Source organism: Temnothorax curvispinosus, unplaced genomic scaffold (assembly GCF_003070985.1).
Source record: "Temnothorax curvispinosus isolate PA1 unplaced genomic scaffold, ASM307098v1 QBEX01012826.1, whole genome shotgun sequence".
Taxonomy (NCBI): domain Eukaryota; kingdom Metazoa; phylum Arthropoda; class Insecta; order Hymenoptera; family Formicidae; genus Temnothorax; species Temnothorax curvispinosus.
Genome location: NW_020222606.1, coordinates 10,826 through 32,562, shown reverse-complemented (window position 1 = coordinate 32,562; position 21,737 = coordinate 10,826). Strand labels below are relative to the sequence as shown.

Here is a 21,737-nt window from a genome sequence, read left to right as displayed (position 1 = left end):
TACCATGTATACGTCGTGACACGTGACGTCCTACACTCTCCCGGTGCGAGAGAAAGAAGAGAACACACACGGCGAGCAGGCAGGTAGCTCCGCGAGCGCGATATTAAGCCGGATCAATAAAATGACTTATCCCTGTTGCTGCACGTCGTGTGCACGACGTGCGGCATGACGTTTCCCATCTGGAAATGCGCGATGATCCGACGACGTCGACCGGGAAATGTGTCGAGGGGTGAATTTTCTCTCCACGAGGGGATGTTCGACGTTCCCCGGAGAGAGACGTCAAAACTCCGCACGGCTATCATCGGTCTATACGCGCGTGAGTTCCGGACAGCCGCTACACAGATGCTGTCCAATTTGATCTTAATTATAAAGGAAAGAAAGAGCGTTCCTTTGCCGATAAGAGAAACGATTTCTCTCTCCCCGTTACTTTTGCCACAATATTCTGATTTTTAACGTCGGTACATTGTGACTGAGCTACGAAGATTACATTTAGATCCTATTAAAGTTAGAACCACTTGAGATTTCATCTACCTTCTCTCTTTCTCTTAGAGCTCGGTCTGTTAAAAAGTTTTTCCCTTTTTTTCTTACGTGATGCTACTTACACACCTAATATTGTGTACTCGTGTGATTAAGGTTTTAAATTAAAACGCCATTAAAAGCCCGCTTAGAAATTAATTAAAGAATATTCTTTTATTACCTGTCCTCCTTCTTTCTCTCCCCCGAAGCAGTTAGTCGATCAAAGTCTTAATTTCAGTCTGCCGCATAATTATAATTATTATTCGTTATTATTAGCATCTGAATTCTCGGAATTACACAGAAGCTGTAGACACATCGACGTTTTCGCTGAGAAAGGGATTCCGGAAAAGAATCCGCAATAAAAAGAACCGCTTTCCGCATAGAAGGTATTGAATAATTTATATCTATCGCTGCGGCAGAAAAAGCGCATCAAATTTAAAATACAAACATGACAAATAAAATTGAACACTTCTACATCCAGGCGTCTTGCTGCAGCTGGGGCCGTTTTACGTCTCTATTTTCTTCCGTAACAAGAAAGGCAAGTGATGGATTTGGATTTGTAAACGCTCGGTTCTCTCGACAACCGACGAGTGTACTTTCTTTTCTTACGGATATCCATTTGCTTCTGCAATATAGTATCGCGCTTTTCTCAACAATATTTCTCTTCGATATTGTATTTTAGTTTCTGCAGAAATAGTCAATAATCGCCTCAGCCGATGACGCTTGACGTCGCCGTGTCAAAACTAAACTTTTTTCCCGCGACCGGGAGTGTCATCGGTTAGACAAGAGAAATTCTCGACCCCGCCAACGACATGTCGGACACTCCAAAGTAAGAGGGAACGAGAGAAAGAGAGAAAGAGAGAGAGAGACTACAAGAGAAAAATCTTAATGACGTCGTCTGCGGGGAGAAACGCTCTTCACTCGGCTCTCGGCTGCCGACCGAGAGTGGCGAGAGTGGAAAATGGTCGCCCCTCGAGATGCCGCGAAAAAGCCGACTCGTGCTTCTTTTTTTATCCCAGAAAATTTCACTCGAGGATCCCCGACCACGGTTCTCCTTTCTCTTCCCCTTACTCTCTTAGGACTCGCAGATTCACGGGAGACGAGAAGTCGCGCGAAAATCGCAGACTCGTAACACGGCACTGCGTGGCGGAGAGAGCGGCGAACGCGCGCTTTCTCGACAGAGGGAGAGAGAGAGAGAGAGAGAAAGGGAGAGAAAGAGAGGGACGACGGGTGGAACCGAGCGGAACCGAGAGCGAAACGGCGGGGTTGAGGGATGAGAAGGGAAAGAGGGTGGTATCGCTCGAGAAGGGGGTGGTTCGGTGGTGGCCCGCTCGCTCGGTGGCCCGTTCGGCCAGTCGTGCTGTGGCGGCTGCAATCGCGACGTCACCCCCGCTCTTTCGAGCTCGCTGTCGCGCGAGATACGACATCCCCCGCGGGGACGCGAGTAGACGATCATCCACGCGAGAGCGAGGGATAAAAAGTCCTCTCCCTAGCCTTCTCTCTCGTCTCGTTTGCTTGTCCGACCGATCGCCACTGCGAAGGGATTAAAAGTGAGACGGAAGGGTGTCTCCGAGTTACATCGAGCCGCTGGAAACGATCTTTTCTCTCTCTTTCTCTCTTGCCCTTCTCTCTTTTTCTCTCATTCCCGATTCTAAGAATCCATCCGCTGAATCCTTGCGGCTCGGGATTCGCGAAATTCCGAGGTATATAATCTGCGAAAATCGTGATGAGCTTTCGCTTCCTGTTTAGTTTCGACATTCGCGGAGTGTCGAGGAGCGTGTTTTTCCTCACCGATGCGAACGTTCGCGGAAAAGATCCGCGCGATTCCGCGAGATCGCGACGAGGGCGAAAAACAGGAAAAGCGACGTTAAGGGATGTCCGTCCTCTTTGGATTCAGAGTGACGAATAAGAATCTTCGAATCTGATCTCGTCCATCCGATCAACGCCCAACAATGACGACGTGCACGTAGCTCGAGACCCGCGGAATGACTCGCCGAATCGCGAGAACGATGACAAAACGCCGATCACGAGACGTCCGACTTCCCACGCACCGTCGCGTCGTCGAGTCGAAGTATTCGCGGGAATGCGATAAGACAGCGCGATAAAAGAGAGAGAGAGAGAGAGAGAGAGAGAGAGAGAGAGAGAGAGAGAGAGAGAGAGAGAGAGAGAGAGAGAGAGAGGACTTTCCGGATTCTTCACCGGTAGACGCGAGTCGCGTGTCGGGAGGGGGGATTTTACGCGGGCAACCCCCGCGCGGAGAGAGTGAAAGACGAAACAAACGAGAGGGAAAGTCGGAGGGATCGGGATACGTGCTTCGTAAGGCAGGCAGGCAGCGCGAGCGAGGAGTTGTCCGGTTGTTTCTCGCCTTGCGAGAGGATCGATCGCGGCTAATTAGTCGGACGACGCGGACCGGTGGCAAAGGTGCGCGCGGGGTACGCGGCGGCGATTTCGATCTGCGACCTTTAAACGATCGCGGGGAGATCGTTCGGGAGGACGAATCGATTTTGGATCGACGAAGGACGGGGGGGATTTTGCCCGCCGACGTGCGACGGGCGGACTCGAAGAGAGCCATTCGAGACGATTCGTTTGTTGAAGAATTGGTTTATCCTGTTGAGACTGCACGAGCGACAAAAGCCGACGGGAGGATCTATCGCCCTGAATTCCCACTGGATCCCCTGGAACGGATCGATGCTGTTATCACGACGGAGAATTTCACCGAGGCGTGGCGATTATCGGTACGTACAGCCGTGCGATAAAAACTTCGTTAAGTTACAAAGGAAATTATCTAGTTAGTTGTCGGAGGCGCAAATTTTTTTAAAACGTTTCAGCTAGGAAATAATGTTACATGTTTGTTAAACTCTTATGTTTTGTTAATTCTCTCTTTTTATCACATAGAAGTGAATATATTATATATTTTAAATCAAATATAAAAGTTACAAGAGTGAATTTTATTAAAAACATTTTGTCGAGTTGTAAGAAAGTCGAAATTAGAAATTATTTTTTATCAATTTTATCTTATTAATTTATATTTACGTATTATATACTTTATATTAAGCGTTTAAATCGTAAAATTAAATTATATATTTTTTAATCTTTTATGTTATATGATGTGAGTTTCGATATTGAATTAATATCGATGATCTTTTATCTATTTTCGAGGGTAAAGATCTAATTGTTAATAAAAAAACCATCGAGGCGTAAAAATGAGAAACAGTAGAGGCCGGTACAAGTCGAAGGTTTGGACAGAGAATTGATTCATTATTCTTTTAAAGATAAAAGAATCGAAACGTCCCTATTACACATATAGTAATCCTTCGTATACTTCGCTTTGTCTACGCTTCGATTGAATTTTTCGCATCTTCATTGATTCGTTTGTTTGTCTCGTATTGACCTCTATTATTTCTTTTTTTCTACGATTCTTAACCTTTTCCCGCATAAAAGGCAAACAGCGATACTGGAAAACATCATAAAAGAGCTAATTATTTTACATCGAGTCTTTTTGTTAAATATGAAACTTGTGTATACCACGGAAATTTGCCAGGGAGACATATGTGATATAAATATTATTGTATTTACTGCAGGATTTTTTTTTATGTTTATAACATGAAAATAATATCGCGAGAGGAAATTGTGTGTAAAAGAAAGACACGTGTCGCCGCATTGGACGTCGCGCGACGCATTAAACTCCGCTTTTTAATTAGCTAAATGAGGCGAGTCGCCGCGCCGGGCGGGCGTTTTTTTCCACCGCGCTGCTATCGCGATCGCGATTTGTGTGTTGAAGATGTTGGAAATTATTAAAGACGCCCGTCGATTAGCGGCGATGCACGATGGAAGCGAACGGCCGGAAGCAATCTGGGCGCTCGATTCCGCCGTCCTCCCTCCCCGGCGCTCGTTATTTCCACGCAGTTATTCCCCCGAAAAGAGAATGGCGAAGGAAAAACTTCCTGTTTTTCCCGATCCCTCTGCCCCCTTCATCCCTTCTCGCGCGCCACGCGCCTCGATAAGTCGGACAATTATTCAGGATTATTCGGGCAATCTCGAAGCGATTCGCGATATTACCGGTGTTTACATAATCACGCCCTTGTGTTTGCGAGCTATTTCCACGCGGTTACAACTTCCCCCCTTCGCCCTCGCCGAACGCGAGAGGAATGAGCTTTCCTCCTACTCGGCCCTCTTCTCCGTCCTCTCCCCCCTCCCTCCATGCGTTTCATCGACGGGTCGAATGGTACCGGGATTACCGGGGCGATCCCGATTGAGATTCGCGATATTACGCGTGTTTACACAATCACGCCCTCGCGCTCGCGCGTTATTTCCACCCTGCGGGGAACGAGAGGAACGTATAAGAGAGAGAGAGAGAGAGAGGGAGGAGAGGAGAAACGACCCGTTCTCCCGTTTTCGTTCGAGTCAAACGGGATTACGGGGATTACGGTGGCAATCTCGAGATATACGTGTATATACACATTTTCGCGATATACCCGTATTTATATGTATATATTCGCGCCCTTGCCCTTGCCCGATCCTCGCCCACGCTGCCACTCCTCTCCATCTTCGCCACCCCCGTCGCGCCCTTCTCCCCCCTCCCATCCCCGTCAATATGCGCTCCGACATGCCGATGCGCCCGCACATACATATACGCCCTGCATGCAGGACGTAGCACGCATTAGCAGTTTCCCGAGCAATCACGGGCCGGAAGTCGTCGGCGAAATTATTAGTCCGAAAAGCGGATGCGCGATATAGGCGGGCGAGAGGCCGATACGAGTTCTCTGTCTATGGCGCAGTCCGCTCGCTCGAAAGCCGCCTTCATCGCACCGCCGATAATTTTCCCCTCCCAGGAGGGGAGATTCCGCTCTCCCTCTCGTTCTCTCAACCCTCTCGCGGCATGACCATTCGTTTCCGGGAAAGTTTAGACGGATCGCGCAACGACGTACTCTTTTAACGTTATACGCGATCGTCTGTAATAAACAAATCGAGTAAATCGGGATCTCACAAGGGAAGACTCAGGACTCCAGCTCCGCCAATTTCGATGAAACCTGGCAGGATTACATAGAAAGTTTCCGCGAATGTAATGGTATTCCTATTTGGTCGACCGTTTTCGAGATATTTTAATAATAAATTTAGTGCAATGGCGTCTTTAGAGTAGAGTTTATTAGAATTATTTCATTTATACGTCATTTTATATCTCATGACTATTTATATTTTATAATTTATATAATATAGATTTTTTATGTTAAAATTTAAAGTAATTTATTTTTTATATCAACAATAATTATTTTCATCATAAAACATTATTATATAAAAAAAATCAAATGATTGCAGGATTTAAATGACTCGAGTCTACAATACCATATTCACTATGTCACAAATACTCGTCTGTGAGTATTCTAATGAACTCTACTCTATAAAGATGCCACTAAATTTATTATTAAAATATCTCGGGAACGGTTGACTGTCGACACCCAAATAAAGGTATCATTAAATTTAGGGGAACTTTTTCTGTAAACCTGCCAAGTTTCATCAAAATCGGCCAAGTTCAGAGCTCCGAGCCTTCCCTTGTCAGTTCCATTCGATCGTTTGTGGAATTTTGCAGGATTGTCGCGAAACCCACGACTCTGGCCCTTACACGACCGCCCTTATCTTGAGAAGGACGTAAATGGGGAAGAACAGAAGCAGCGAAGCGGTCGCGCCTCGTCGCCGTCGTCCTCGAACTGGGTCGTCGTCGCTTTGAAATTCAAAACAAGACTACGCCGATATGCCATCTCGGATTTAAAGCCGGATTCGCCGTTATCTCATGCTCGTTAGACTCGGTGAAATTAAATCCGTGTAACGAGTCGGAAATTCACCTGAGGAAAAAAAAACGATAGGGAAAGCGAGATAAAAGTAATATCCTGGAAGACAGAAGACGAAGGGAAGGGACAGTCGCGTGTCCGGGGAAGGGGGAAGGAGGATTATTCTATAACGACGACGGAAGAAGAAGAGCCGGAAATTCAACGGAACCCTAGCTCGAGGAGGAGGAGGAGGAGGAGAAGGAGGGAGGTTCTCGATGGCCATGAGGACGTTAAGGCCGACGACGACGACGACACCGAGGCTGGAAACGACGTCGAGCGATCTTTCCGGCACCTGAGTTCGCCCGATACCTTCGCCCATTCCGATTCCGGAACAACCGTTCATTGGAACAACTAGGATTCACGATAATCGCATCGGACGCTTTAAGGCCTTCCTTGGAAGAGTTCCGGAGAAAATTCCGTGCTCGTCGCTTGCCCATTTTCTCGAACCGAACTCTAGTATTTGTTCAGAGAATAAAGCGGAGACGAGAGAGGGAGAGAGAGAGGAAAAAGAAATCGCTGCGGGGAAAACTCAGGCAGAGATAATATACAACGTGAGGAATCCGAGGAACGCCCGAGGCGACTCGTGAAAGACGGGCTCGACGCACACTCTCGGGATTTATTGGTTCTTTATCGTCTGTACTTTCCCCCGAAGGGATGCCTAACGCGAAAAAGCGCGTCCGATCGGTCGAACGACGATCGAAGGACGATCAAAAAGCTCGCGGTCAGTGGTGCGCGAATACCGGGATCGCTGGCGGGGAATCCGGTGTTTTAGTTTTTTCCCCGCGCGAATCGAAGAAGCGTCTTCCTACGTGTTGACCGGGATCTTGCTAGCGGGGAGTGTGGTAAATATTCCTAATCTCGAAATTCCAAGGGACCCCGGCTGTAATCGAGCAATTAATACCGTCAATTCAATGTTAGGGAAATAATTTATCTGCTTGTTAACGAGAGGAGAACAGTGTGCCGATCGATCGCGAAAATGCAGAGAGAATCAAGGAGCAGAGGATGGAAAACACTTCGCTTCGAGATAGGCGCTCGGCTCAAGGTAGGAACTTCATCCCGACAGATGTAACGGGCGCGACGGACCAAGGATCCTAGGATTACCTCACGAGAAAACGCGGACTGTCAAGAGCGGCGTGAGACACGGCGCGCAATCAAGGCAGTTAAGATGCACCAGCCTTGGCCGTTGCTGCTGCTGATCTTGACGCTGCAGCGTTTGACGACCCTGTCGATGGTGCAGTTGAGGATGCACAACGAGGCGGTGCTGATACCCGGCGACATCGTCCTGGGCGGACTGTTCCCGGTGCATGAGAAGGGCGGCGGCCCAACCGCGTGCGGGCCCAACATCTATCACCGGGGCGTGCAGCGTCTCGAGGCGATGCTTTTCGCCGTCGATCAGATCAATCAGCAGGACAAGATCTTGCCGGGCGTCTTGCTGGGCGTGCACATCCTCGACACGTGCGGCCGCGATACGTACGCGCTCAATCAGAGCCTGCATTTCGTCCGGGCGTCTCTGTCCAACATCGACATCAGCGTGCTGGAGTGCGCGGACAAGTCGACGCCCAGGGTGAAGAGGACCGCGAGCGCGGGGCCCATTTTCGGGGTCGTAGGCGGCTCCTACAGCTCGGTGTCGTTGCAGGTGGCGAATCTGCTGCGGCTCTTTCACATCCCTCAGATATCGCCAGCTTCCACGGCCAAGGCGCTCAGCGACAAGACCAGGTAGATAAATTCTTCAGTCAAAGTTGGTACACTTTTAAATATTAAATTATTGGCGCAAAAGTTGACTTCTCGAGTAAAGTGGGAAACTGCAGTTCGAAAAGTAAGCTTGCAAATGTCATAGAAGAATATTTCTCTCTTTGGAAGTAACTTAAATTTTTTTTTTGATAGTTGAAAAAGTGATCTTATTTAAGATAGAATTTAATAAGGAATGACAAAAATGACAGGAGAGATAGAAAAACGATAAAACAAGTTTTGTGCCAATCTAATAATCGTAGATTATCTTCAAATCTCCATGAGAGCACGATTAATTAGAAATATATATTTTTTAATGGCTCGTTATCGAGTTATTCGAGTCGTATTTCGCAAAGGTCTGCTTTACAACTTTATATATTTGAACGATCGGTCTATTATACTTCAGAATTCATATAGCTTTCGAATAAACTTTGACTTTTTCATGAAAAATTTATAATCTCCTTTTTCGAAACTTACGTTTGATCAATTATTGATTCGAACAATTTTCGATTTGCCCGATAAGGTCTCAATTATAATTAATGTGAGCATCTGACATTCCCGTCAGATGCTTGTTAGTTTGACATCGTTTGTCGACCTCGCGAGTAATTGCCATAGGAAGATTTCCTACTACTGTTCAAACACTCGTTATGGCTGACTTTGACGAGTACACATTCGCAGAAACGATCATTTAAACGTATATCTCAAGGTTGCACGTTAATTAAAAGTTATCGATTCCCATTACTAATCATTAGTCTCCCAAATATATCTAGAAGATGAATTGTTAGTAATCCAGGATTGATAATAATAGATTCCCATTTAATTAATAATATTAAAACTGTTGGTCTTTCACTTTCTTATTAACGATAGTCTTAAAATTTCTTTCTTACAGTAGAAAAAAATATATAAATAAAAGATAGAGGCACAGAATCACAATAAGATGTTTGTGTCGTAATCTTTAATTAAATTAAATTAAATTAAATTGAAAATTACGAAACAAACATCCTGTTGTAGCTTTATGTCCTCTCTTTTTTATTTATTGATTTCTAATTATTTGAGCCTTCTGAGATTTTTTTTCCGCGAGCGTTATTTAAATATATATATATATATATATAATGCGTATATAGTATAAAAACCAAATAGATTTTTACAACATATAATATAAATTATAAAATAAATAATTCTTCTTCTTCTTAATCGTGTAGTCCGGTGCCGGGCACCGTGATAATGTGTGACAATCTACAATAGCCGTATCTTCTCTTGCTATTCTTCTCTGTTTTCTGCTGTACGGATGCAATCGTATACAGAGGAATCCGTCAGTCCGGCGATCTGATCGACGTATTGCGTTGGTGATCGCCCTCGGGGCCTCCTTCCTTCCACTTTTCCTTGTATTACCAGCCTTTCCAGAGAGTCGTTGTCCCTGTGCATTATATAGCCAAAGTACTGTAGGATGGATCTTTGAATGCTTTTAGTTAGTCTATCTGTGATGTTCAGCTCGTTTAGAATCGATACATTTGTGCGTCTCTCGACCCAGGATACCCTGACCATACGTCTCCATGCAAACATCTCGAAAGCGTCGGCCGCCTTCATTGTCCAGGATTCGGCAGCGTAGGCGATGGGGAATATTTGTGTTTTTACTAGCTTTATTTTTGTTTCTTTGCTTATGCCGCGGTCTTTCTATGTGTTAGTCTTGCGATTGCAGTCTTCCCCATAGCGATTCTTTTTCTTATTTCCGGTTCACAGCTGCCTGTGTTTGTTATTTTTGCGCCCAAGTATATAAAGTCCCTCACGACTCCGATTCCGCCTACATAGTCTGGAAGTAATTGTCCCTCTAATGATCTGTTGATTATCATCATTTTGGTTTTTGCGGTGTTTATTTTCAAGCCCACCTCTTTGTTGACTTCTTCTACTTTGGCAATCAAGGCTGATGTGATTTCTTCTTCTGACTCTCCCAGGAGCGTTATATCGTCCGCATATCGGAGGTTTGATATTTTCCTTCCTCCAACGGTAATTCCGCCGTCCCAGTTGTATGCGGCCTTTCTGATGACCCATTCCCCATACAAGTTGAACAGTATCGGAGAGAGGATGCAACCCTGACGCAGCCCTCTGTGCACTGTGAATCGATCACTTAAGTGACCTTGCACTTTCACCTGTGTCACTGGAGCCTTGTAAAGATTGGCGATAAGGCGGGTGATGTGTTGCGGGGTTCCCATTTCTGTCATGATGCTCCATAAACCATCCCATCTTACCTGATCGAAGGCCTTTTGGTAGTCGACGAAGCACAGATATCCGGATTTGTTAAACTCTCTCAGTTTTTCTATTATCTGTCTGATGTTTAAAATATGTTCCCTTGTGTCTCGCCCCGGCATAAATCCTGCCTGTTCTTAGGGGATCTCCGGGTGGATGTAAGCTTTCAGCCTCTCATGAATGATGTGGAGCAGTATTTTACTTGGATGGGAGATCAGAGCTATTGTGCGGTAGTTAGAGCAGATTGTTGTTGGGCCTTTTTTATGTATGGGTACAAATATGGCTGCCATCCAGTCATCCGGCCATCTCCCAGATTTCCAGATTTTGTTGCACAGGACGTGCAGCAGGTCCACCATATGGGCGCCGCCAACACCGATCATCTCTGCCACAATCTCATCCGCTCCCGCGGATCTTCCCGTTTTCAGTTTCTTAATGGCGGCTTCAACTTCTGATCTTAGTATTTCAGGCTCCTGGTTAGCCATGCTGGGGTATCCCTGAAGGAGTTTCTCTGTTTGATCTTCAAAGAGGGATTGGCAGTACTCTTGCCATCTCTTGCAGATTTTGTTGTGCTCCGTCAAGGTTCGTCCTTGCTCGTCCTGTATATGCTCATCGACTGCGGTTTGAAATCTCGGGTTATCTGTTTGATTTTCTTGAAAAGGAGGTCCCTGGTTTTGTTTCTCTGCTGATGGCCTTCAATCTCCTTACATATCCTTTCCATGTAGCTGTTTTTATCTTTCCGGCATAATCTCTTGATGCGTGCACCTTGTTGGTGGTACGATTGCTGTATTTCCTTCTTGTCTAAGCCTGGAAAATAAATAATATATAGTATAAATTAACATATATAATATAAAAAATATATAATCATATATTTAAATAAAACAAATAAATAATCACATACATTCTGACTGTCTCAAGTCGAATCGAGTGCATTCCCAGTGTTCCGCTGATTCGATCTTCAGGTTCGACTACTTCGCGAGAACGGTACCGCCGGACACCTTCCAGTCGATCGCGCTGGTCGATGTGGTGAAGAGCGCCAACTGGTCGTACGTCTCCACCGTGTACTCTGAGGGTAGTTACGGCGAATACGGGATCGAGGTGTTCACGCGCGAGGCGACCGAGCGTAACGTCTGCATCGCGGCCGCGCTGAAGGTGCCTAGCGCCGCCGACGACAAAGTGTTCGACGACATCATCCAGCGTCTGAGCAAAAAGCCGAACGCCCGCGCGATTGTCCTCTTCACCCGGGCGGAGGACGCCCGCGGCATCCTTGAGGCCGCGAGACGGTCAAACCTCAGCCAGCCGTTTCAGGTCGGTAGCCGGGATAATTATTGTAGAGCCATAGCATCGCTGGTAGCATGGAACCAGCCCTGTATCTCTTCTTATTATTAGTTTATAGCTATCGAGCAATCGAGAGATGTTAAATTCAAAAACAAAAATAGTTTAATAACTATTAAATATACTTTTCGATCTACATACAGAGTCTTATTCGACTATTAAATAATAAATATAATAAATTAAATATTTAAAACAAGGAACGCGCATAGTGCAGAGAATAAAAAGTAAATAAGAAACGCGGAAATAAGTCAGATAAACATCGAGGATAAAAGAAAGCTATCGTTTTCTCCAAACGTTCGCTATTTCTTGTGCAGGGTCTTCGTATTGCCAGCAAGTTGTTTTCCGAAGCGTATCGAAATTGTTTTGAAGCTTGTCTCGCGGTTTTTTTTCCTTGAAATAAAATTTCTATGAAAACTCAGTTTTTCATCTTCGTCATTGTTACTATTGTGCTGAAATAAAAACGGGGTTTCGGTGATTTTTGCGCTCTAAAAATTCCTCAAACAACGACTCGAATGTCACAGTGGCTGGCCAGCGATGGCTGGGGCCGGCAGGGCAAGCTGGTCGAGGGTCTCGAGGAAGAGGCCGAAGGCGCGATCACCGTCGAGCTGCAATCGGAAAACATCCCCGAATTCGACAGTTACATGGGATCGCTCACCCCCGAGAACAATCGGCGGAATCCGTGGTTCGGCGAGTACTGGGAGGAGGTGTTCGGCTGCACTCTGCGGAGAGACACGGCGGCCTACGAGCGTCTCGGCCCGCAGGTCGGATGGAGGACCGGCATCGGCAATCAGAGCTGCCGTCCCGAGCTCAGGCTCAACGCGGCGAGCGGCTACGAGCAGGAGTCCAAGGTGCAATTTGTCGTGGACGCGGTCTACGCGTTCGCCCTCGCGCTCAACAAGCTGCGCCACGACCTGTGCGGGCACAGAAAAGGCATATGCTCGTCAATGGCCAACTACGACCGCGGCGCGTTCTATAAGAATTATCTGCTGAACGTGTCCTTTGTAGGTGAGTATCGATGACGGCGCGCGTCGTCTTCCGCACAAAACGGGAATAATCGTGACGGCGCGACGCGCCGTTTGTTCGCCTCTTTTGTACTTCTTTTTTCTTTTCTTTCCTCCCCTCTGTCTCTTCTCCTTCGTTCGTCTTACACCCTTTCGTTCCAAGGGTGCCTGAAGAACCGCCGGGAAGGGTGGGCGGGAGAAGAGGGTACGCTAAAGAAATGCTCGATGAAATAGCGTTGGATGGGATAATCGGCGAAACGATCGATCGAGAAGAATTGAATCCTGTCGGCTTCATGAAAAGTGAGAATCTTTCAAAAATAGAGTGCTGTCAAATCGAATTTGAGAGTTATTCACATTGCATCTTCCCGTCCGCGCACGCGTGACGTTTCTTGTTTCATTTTTCAGTCTTTGTTTCGGGATATTATTAAGCTTCCGTTGAACAATATTATTACACGAGAGAGCTGTCGTCATCGAAGTTAAACCGGTAACTCTTAAAGGCTACACTTCAAGTCTCAACCACTTGAGGCTACACTGTCCATATACATGGACCTCGGAACTTTGATCGCCGCGTATAACTTCGGGTTTAGTTAACCAAATTTAAAAGAGTTATATATGTAATAGGGGTAGAAAAGACTGAAGAATATAATAGAAGTAGAAAAATTGCCAATAATATAATTAATATTGCCAATAATTAAATTGTCCGAAAACATCAATTTTTGAAGACGTGCACGTAACATGAATAAGCGTTGAAATAAACTCTAGGTTCATGTATAGACTTATTGTTAATAGCTTTTATGGATTAATTTGCGGCTGAATGTCTCGCCTCGGGGCTCGCGGCCGCGACGGAAATTTGCAGCCATTTCGAGTTATTTTGCAGACGCCGCCGGCAGCTTGGTGAAATTCGACGAGCACGGAGATGGCCTGGCGCGATACGAAATCCTCAATTTTCGCAAGGGGACGAACAACAATGGCGCGAATGGCTATCACTATCGGGTAAGGCTCATTCCGAGCGCTCTAATTATTGTTACGCGCTATTATACCCATCGCCGATGCATAATTGAACGAACTCTCTGCCCGCCGAGAGCGATAAATTCAATTGGAACTCCCCAGGAAGTCGCCCCCCTCCCTTCACCTCTCGCTTTCGCAAACTTTAGTTTTCATCATCGCTCCGCTAATACGCGGACAAGGTAGCGCTCGAGATTTTCCGATGAAAATCCCCTGGAGATAAGTTCTATAACGCACCTGATTTGAATTTGAACAAAATGGCAAAACAAAGTGCTGAATTTTATTTAAATGGAATTTTAGTCTGGAAATTGCAAAGTCGGTATAAAAAATGCACTGATGCTTCTCGGTTTTCATGGAATTTTAATTCCCATTGTTACTCGTTAACACGAATGAAGCAGCGCACATTTTCCGATTATCGAGCAATCTGAGAATGTTTGAATTTTGTGCTCAAACATTGCAGTCGTTTGAACACCTTGGAGATGGGATTTAACGAACCTGATTTGTGTGAATTCGGACAAAATGGCAAAACAGAGTGTCTAATTTTATTTTAATAAATTTTTTGTCTGGAGATTGTAAAGTTGATATGAAAAATGCTGCACTGATACCCTTCGGTTTTCGCGAATTTTAATTCTCATCGTCACTTGTTAACACATGCACGAAGCACCGCATGACATTTTCCGATGATCGACCAATTTGAAAGTGTTTGAATTGCATGCTCAAATATTACAGTCGTTTGAAGATAGATTTTAACGAACCCAATTTGAATTCGGACGAAAAAGGGCAAAATAGTATTTAATTTTACCTTATAATTTTTATCTAGAAATTGTAAAGCCGACATAAAAAATGCTGCATCAACATTTCTCGGTTTTCGAACTTTAACATTATCACTCAGAGATCAATAGAGGTTTTCCGGTGGTCGAGTAATCTGTGTGAACAGCGTTCGAACTTCGAACTTTGCAATCGTTAATGATTGAACTCTTGATGATAGGGTCTAACAAGCCTTATCCAGATTCGAGCAAAATTGCAAAGCAAAGTGTCCATCTTTATTTTAAGAGTGTTTAAGTTGGAGCTTTAAATTGCGAAGCCAATGCCAAAAATGCTGCCCCGACATTTTTCGCTGTTATACAACAGGTCGAAATAAAATTCTCGACAGCTACAAACGTCGCGTGTTTCTAGCGTAATCACGGTTGTCAAATCGGGAAACTACCGCTATTTATTTACTCGTCACGCTATTTATTTTTTTGAATACCACTGTCTACAACGTCGAGCTCGTTAATACGCCGTGTAAAGTCGGCGCGATCGATGTGACGCGACACGGAATCGGGCGAAGCGAGTGCGCAAAGAAGTGGCTCTGTCTTTTTAACGAGTAATTAAAGTTGCCCGACGGCTGTACTTTCGAGAGTCTGCGAGCTTCCGGGAAACCGCTTTTGCCCGGGGTAGCCGAGGTAAAATGAAACCCTCGAGCTAAAAATAATATAACGGTGTTTATAGAGAACGAGAAAATTAAAAGTTAATGAAGCAATAAAATTGACGTTAAAAATATAATTCAAATTAAATCAATTGGACTGATAATTAATAATTGAACAATTTGCGATAATAAAGAGCATTTGAAAAATAAGTTATTCATAGTTTTATTGTTGCTTAATTTACAAATTAAGCAACGTAAATCCATATAAAAATGCAATTTAAAAGAAAATTACGCAAACGTGGATAAAATAGAGAAAGAACTTTAAAAATCTTTATTTTAAAATACGGATAAAATGTGGAAGAAATTTTAGAATCATTCTCTCCTTCTCTCTTTATTTATCTATCTATTTTTCTCTCGCGCGCGATTAACTGGCAGCCGACGGAAAATTTGACTGGCTTCGAAATCGCGAAACGAGACATTTGCGCCTGCGGGGGTTCAGCTGGCGGGTCAACCATGTGCCAAATCTCTGGTCGACAGGTGGTGGGCAAATGGTACAACTCCCTGGACATCCGTACGGAGGAGATGGTGTGGGCGCGGGGGACGAAGGATATACCGATCTCCGCGTGCTCGTTGCCCTGCGAGCCAGGTATGATAAAGAAGCAACAGGGTGACACTTGTTGCTGGGTGTGCGACCAATGCGAGGCGTACGAGTTTGTTTACGACGAGCACACCTGCATGGACTGCGGCCCGGGCTTCTGGCCGCATCCTGACAAACGAGGGTGCTATCAGTTACCGGTCCATCATATCAGGTATACGCACACGCGTCTTTCCTCGACATTCCGACGCTGAGAATCATTGAGAGATATCGCGGAATGTTAATCCTATATAGGATTAATAGAAACGATCGCAGAATTCGGGATAAAAGAAAAACTAGAGATAAATTTAGTTTGAGGGTTTATGGTTTATAGCTTTAAAGATTATAAAAAAAAGAATTTTATTTTATTCTTTAAAAATTTTAAGAGTTGTACATATAATAAGTAGATATAATTATATAAGTACATATAATAAGTAAATTCGTTTTATGCAAAAGCGTTCTGTAAAACTTTGACGGATTTCGATGGACTTTATTTAGCGACGACCCAATAAAAACTTTAAAAGAGAATTATATTTATAAATCATTGTATATATTCATTATTATTTATTTTAACAAAGTTTAAATTGCTTTTCCCATAATTGGCGGATATAACATATTGTTTATCGTACACTCGTTATTATTTATGTTGTTGAAGTTTAAAATAAAATTTTAAAATAAAATTATTAAATTGGCCAAAAATAGATTGTTTATCGCACACTCATTATTATTTATGTTATTAGTTTAAAATAAAATTGCTTTCCCAGAGTTGAGTGTTGTCCGATAGATTGAAAGAGAATTCATTATCACTGAAATTCGCAGCATTATTATTTATTTTTCCAAAAATGGGCGTTGGTTAACAAAAAGAGATTATACTAATTAAATAAACGTGGTTTGCACGTTTACTTCCTTTCGTTAGGTGGAGCAGCGCCTTCGCCATCGCACCTGCGGTAATATCCTGCCTAGGAATCGTGGCGACCCTGGCGGTGGCGTGCTTGCTCTTCCATCACCGCGACACCCCGGTGGTCCGCGCCTCCGGACGAGAACTCACCGTGATCCTGCTGGCGGGCGTGCTGGTGTGTTACCTGAACACCTTCCTGCTCCTCGCCACGCCGACCACGGCGACCTGCGTCCTCCAGCGCTTCGGCGTCGGCGTGAGCTTCAGCGCCGTGTACGGCGCCCTGCTCACCAAGACCAACCGGATCGCCAGGATCTTCGACTCGGCCTCGAGGTCCGCCGTCAGACCGCGGTACATCAGCCCCACGTCACAGGTCTGCATAGCGGCCGCGCTGATCGCCTTCCAAGTAAGTGGATTCAGGTCCCGATTGTAGGGGAACGAAGTTCCCATTTCGAACCAAGTGCTTCTCATTTACGTATCTAATTTTTAATAATCTTGAATAAAAAAGATAGATCCGTAATCTTCGAAAATATCTAGTATACTTATAATAATTAGAGGTATTCTAAAATATGGTTCAAAATAGACACTTTGTCCCGTTCTCACGCGTTTCTTTTCATCAAGACAAAGAGAGAGACGGTTTCTTTTCGATTCCCGAGGTGGTGCTGACGCTGGTTTGGATGATCATCGAGCCGCCGGGGACCAGGTACTCGTATCCGGATCGCCGTCAGGTGATCCTCAAGTGCAACATCCAGGACATGAGCTTCCTGTTCTCCCAGCTGTACAACGCCCTGCTGATCCTCATCTCAACCGTATACGCGGTGAAGACGCGCAAGATCCCGGAGAACTTCAACGAGAGCAAGTTCATCGGCTTCACCATGTACACCACGTGCATCATCTGGCTCGCCTTCGTGCCGATCTACTTCGGCACCGGGAACGCCCACGAGACGCAGATCACGACCCTCTGCGTGGCGATCAGCTTGAGCGCGTCTGTCACCCTGGTCTGCCTCTACTCGCCCAAGGTCTACATCATCGTCTTCCAGCCGGACAAGAATATACGCGGCAAGGTCTGCATGGGCAGCACGTTCAAGAAGCAGGGCAGCAGCGCCGGCGCGTCGTCCATGACGAAATGTGAGGTTGAACTCGTTGGTGATTACGATCTCGTCCCGCGATCCCGAGCTACGTGATCTGACATGTTAATTTCGTAGGATCTTTTTTTCGGGTAAAATGAGCAAAACTATATTGCACACCGCAAAAAACTTTTCTTTTTCTTGGGGACAACAACAATTAATTACTTAATCCTTTTATAAGATATCTATTCGCTCATCTTTATTAGCTATAAATAATTATCAAACATATTATTTGAGCGCTATCAAAACGTATATCGAATATAGGAAATGGAGGATTAATTAACGTAATTAATCCCACATTTTCTCGCTATATCTCGCTAGCGAACAAATAATATGTTTGTTAATTATTATGTAGCAAGGAAATGAAGGATTAATTACGTTAATTAATCCCTTATTTTCTCGCTACATTTGATGCACGTTTTGATAACGCACAAATAATATGTTTGATAATTATTTTAGTTAATAAGATGAGCAAATTGATATTTTAAAAGAATTGGCAGAATTGATATTGAAAAATTTGTTAAAAAGTCTAGAAAAAAGTAGCGAGGAGATTAAAAAGATGATTATGAAGATGATGATAAGATTACAAAGGAGATAAATAGAGGAGCGGTAACGTTAATTTAGACCCCTCAATTCAATCTTGAATGAGTCAATTCAATGAGTTTTGCCTACGAGGTTGATTGTCAGACCGCGCGCGACGCGAGGGTGACGCGGAATAAATAATAATGTAAAAAATAAGAAAGGAGTGGACCTCCCCTTTTCTACAGGACGGCTTGAAAAAAGCCTTGCAATGTAAATCCAGCGCTGAATTCGCCGTTGTATCGAAGAATCCGATGTGACATCCGATCCGAGCCGTCGACGAAGACGACGAATCGCCTCCGCGCCGTGCCGCCGTTCGGCCGCTCTCGCACGAAAAGAAAGTAATCGATACGCGGGAGACGCGACGGCTTGATATTCGATATTAACGCGGCTGTTGTAACGGCCCCGGCCGGAAAATCTGGGCCAATCCGCACGGAGATTCTGAAAGCTTTTAGTTTATTAAATACTTTATTTATAAGCACGCGGCCGTCCGAGAACAGCTCGGCTTTAACGGTCGTTTCACCCTTTACGAGCTCTTTTCAAGTCGATCGATTAATAACGTTAATTTTCCGCGTGAAAATCGTTATTGCTACCGTCTAACCCGTGATTAACCATCGCCCAGCAGCGGCTACGCAATCACGAGGCGGATTACAGGGCGTCCGCGCGCGCGCCCGCTAATGGTCCCCCCCCCCCCCCCGCCCCGGATGATTCGGTCTAAACGGTGCTAAATTATTAACTTAATATGCGCCACCGCCAGTCCTTCAGTCCTTTATTCTCTTGCGAATTTATGGGCGGATTATCCGCGGGAAATTTTAGAAATTTCACGTGTCGCGGCCGGATATCGTACATACGTCTCGCGGCTGCATTCGGAGACGGGGATTACGTAATATCGGTCGTTCTCTCGTTTAAAAAAGCGAATTTTTAAGCTCCCATTTCTTCCCAGCCGTATTAAACTACGACCTCGATGTCACAAGCGTGGAGTCAGGCGAATTTTTCTTCTTCCCTCTTTCTTATTTTGTCGAAATAAATCCAGCCTCTCTTCGATCGCACTCGGCATGTTTCATCGATAAAAACATACTTTGTTTTTTTTTATCATCCCGCATTAGTGTTTTATTATTCCGCGCGTACGATTCAATCTGCGCGCATTAGTCCCACCCTTTCGGAGGAAATGGACCTTGAATTTATGGTTCGAGAATTACATTGCATTTCAACATTTTCGTTAAAAAAATTAACGATTCTGTTAGAAAGTAGAAGCGAGATTTCCGTTTAATCCACTTGATAATAATCGATCAGAATTTCTCAGTTCGTCATCGATTTGCGAGCGGAAGAGCTTCGAGCGCTTTGCGGCACGCAAGGGGAAAAAAACGCGGTCCGCGCGACTTCTCGCTTCTGACGTCATATAATTCGATACGACTGCGGCGTGGTAACGAGCGTTTCCCTTCTTCCCTCGAAAAGATCGGTCTGTTACTGAAATTATTTTATTCGTAATAAAGTTCTTGCCGCCAGCAGCGGAATGTCGCCAACGCAACGGTCGACGCGAAGAAATCCAATTATTTTATCGCGACGGCACGTGTTGACTTGACACTCGAACGGTGGAAGGACCTCTCTCTATCTATCTCTCCACGGCGGAATTCGAGCGTGCGCGACAATAGTTGCTTTCCATTTACATCAAAACTCAGATAATTCTCACTTGTGATGTCATTCTGTCTTTATTATTCATGAATTGCCAAAAAAGATAGAACGACGTCACAAGTGAGAATTATCTGAGTTTTGATGTAAATGGAAAGCACCTAAATGCGTTCCACAGGCGCTCGCAGCCTGACGTTCGCTTCCTGTTTTCCGCCCCATCTCCACCCGGCTACCCAGGTGACTGATGAAGCTTCGATTTTTTATTTTTGCAGACACGGGTTGCGAGTCGGCGAGCGAGAACGTGCCCCTGCAAGGCGCCCTGACCGCGGCGGTGCGGACGTCCGTGGGGGTCACCGAGATCTCGCTAACGTCTAGCACGACCAACAACGAGCAAGTGGCGCAATTGTAGACCACCCCCCTCATCGTGACTACCTGGGGATGCAGCGGCATCCGAAGAGAGATTGAAATTAGCAAATCGCTAATATTGATATTTTAATCTGTTATCGGGGAGACTGATATAATCGAACTGGTATTCGAAGGCGAGGATGCTGAGCGTCTCGCGACGCGGCTGTCGTTCATAGCATATCGAGAAGGAGAGAGATCGTCTTCTCTCAGCGGAGATCATTGGTCGTTATCATGATCGCTGTTGTCGTTATTGTTACTGTTGTCCTTGTGCATAAATTATATATAAATGTATATACACACACACACACACACACACACACACACGTGTGCGGGCGCGCACACAACACGCATTCACACATACGTATAAAAAATGAAGAAACACATATATGTACGTTTACGTGCATTTATCGAGCATGTGTATACCGTGTGACCTACTAATTCTAGCCGAGCACTTTGTGTCTTGCATAATTTCGATAGGAGCGTAAATGTTGATCTTACGTTAATTCGTTTAGCTCCTCGTTTATTTATCGGACATTTAACACGCGCCTCCCTCCACTCCTACCCCCACTCCGCCGCCTCTCCGAGAGCGCTTTCCGAGACGTGATAATCGTACACAATGGACAATAAATAAATGTACTTAAAGCGAGCACAATTATATCTACTATACGGAATATCGAGAATATTAATTGGGAATGCAACTGTTTTCGACTCGAGTGTTTCTTCTCAGCCCCCTCCTGCCCCCCCTTTTCTTACGCATTTTAAAGCGATTTACGAGGCTGATCGAGTGTTTCGGAAATTACGTGAAAATTATCTCGAATGTTTCTCCCGCATTTTGGAAACATATATTACGTATCCTTTCCGCGATACATAAACTAAAGAGAGAGAGAGAGAGAGAGAGAGAGAGAAAGATTCCTCTTATATGTACGAATAACCATCTAATTCTCTTTTCTCCCTTTTTCCTATTACGTCGGTTTCACAGCTTTTTTGAAACGTTTGATCAATTTTGTGAATAACCGAGGAAGAAGAGCGTTATTATTGTACCAAAGAAACAGGAGAGAGAGAGAGAGAAAGAAAAAAATACTAATATCTTTTCTATTGTAACGAGCGCGGCGAGAAAGGGAGATAGATTGGTCCTGGAATAAAACAATTATTGAATGGCGTGTCGGAGCGTGTGATTTATTCCCACCCGTTATCCATCATTCCTGAAAACCGGTATAAATGCGGTACGGGTTCAATTTACCAGACTTACTAGAGAAAGAGTAAACTAGGTGCCCTACATCGTCCTTTCTAAGAAACCAGGTGTAACGATCCGCGCGATCGGCAGACATGAATAACTCGACAATTTCGGCGCCTGTGACGATTTCTTTCTTCAGATATTTATAGGCCTTATTTATGCATTTTTTTGCATC

At 44.8% G+C, this 21,737-nt stretch overlaps 1 protein-coding gene across 3 annotated transcripts; it reads left to right on the top strand.

Annotated features, from left to right (window-relative positions):
- Positions 1-1,851: 1,851 nt before the first annotated feature.
- Positions 1,852-21,488, top strand: LOC112462837 (metabotropic glutamate receptor-like). Of its 3 annotated transcripts, none has more exons than XM_025028894.1 (10): positions 1,852-2,066; positions 3,112-3,251; positions 6,104-8,057; positions 11,273-11,618; positions 12,167-12,650; positions 13,524-13,639; positions 15,597-15,868; positions 16,610-16,994; positions 17,245-17,716; positions 20,196-21,488. In XM_025028894.1, exons 3-10 carry the CDS (start codon positions 7,507-7,509, stop codon positions 20,330-20,332), a joined length of 2,763 nt encoding a protein of 920 aa, XP_024884662.1. In that variant the 5' UTR covers positions 1,852-2,066; positions 3,112-3,251; positions 6,104-7,506; the 3' UTR covers positions 20,333-21,488. The 3 variants fall into 3 exon arrangements, with proteins under 3 accessions (XP_024884662.1, XP_024884660.1, XP_024884661.1); XM_025028892.1 differs by having other exon boundaries at positions 2,722-3,251; XM_025028893.1 differs by having other exon boundaries at positions 1,852-2,937.
- The last annotated feature ends 249 nt before the right edge of the window (positions 21,489-21,737 follow it).

What these genes read in the sequence shown, in the direction of transcription:
- LOC112462837 (XM_025028894.1), top strand. Translation starts at nt 7,507, where the DNA reads ATGCACCAGCCTTGGCCGTTGCTGCTGCTGATCTTGACGCTGCAGCGT. An exon ending in CGAATGGCTATCACTATCGG is followed by an intron (nt 13,640 to 15,596) that starts GTAAGGCTCATT and finishes TCTGGTCGACAG; the next exon opens with GTGGTGGGCAAATGGTACAA. An exon ending in TTACCGGTCCATCATATCAG is followed by an intron (nt 15,869 to 16,609) that starts GTATACGCACAC and finishes TCCTTTCGTTAG; the next exon opens with GTGGAGCAGCGCCTTCGCCA.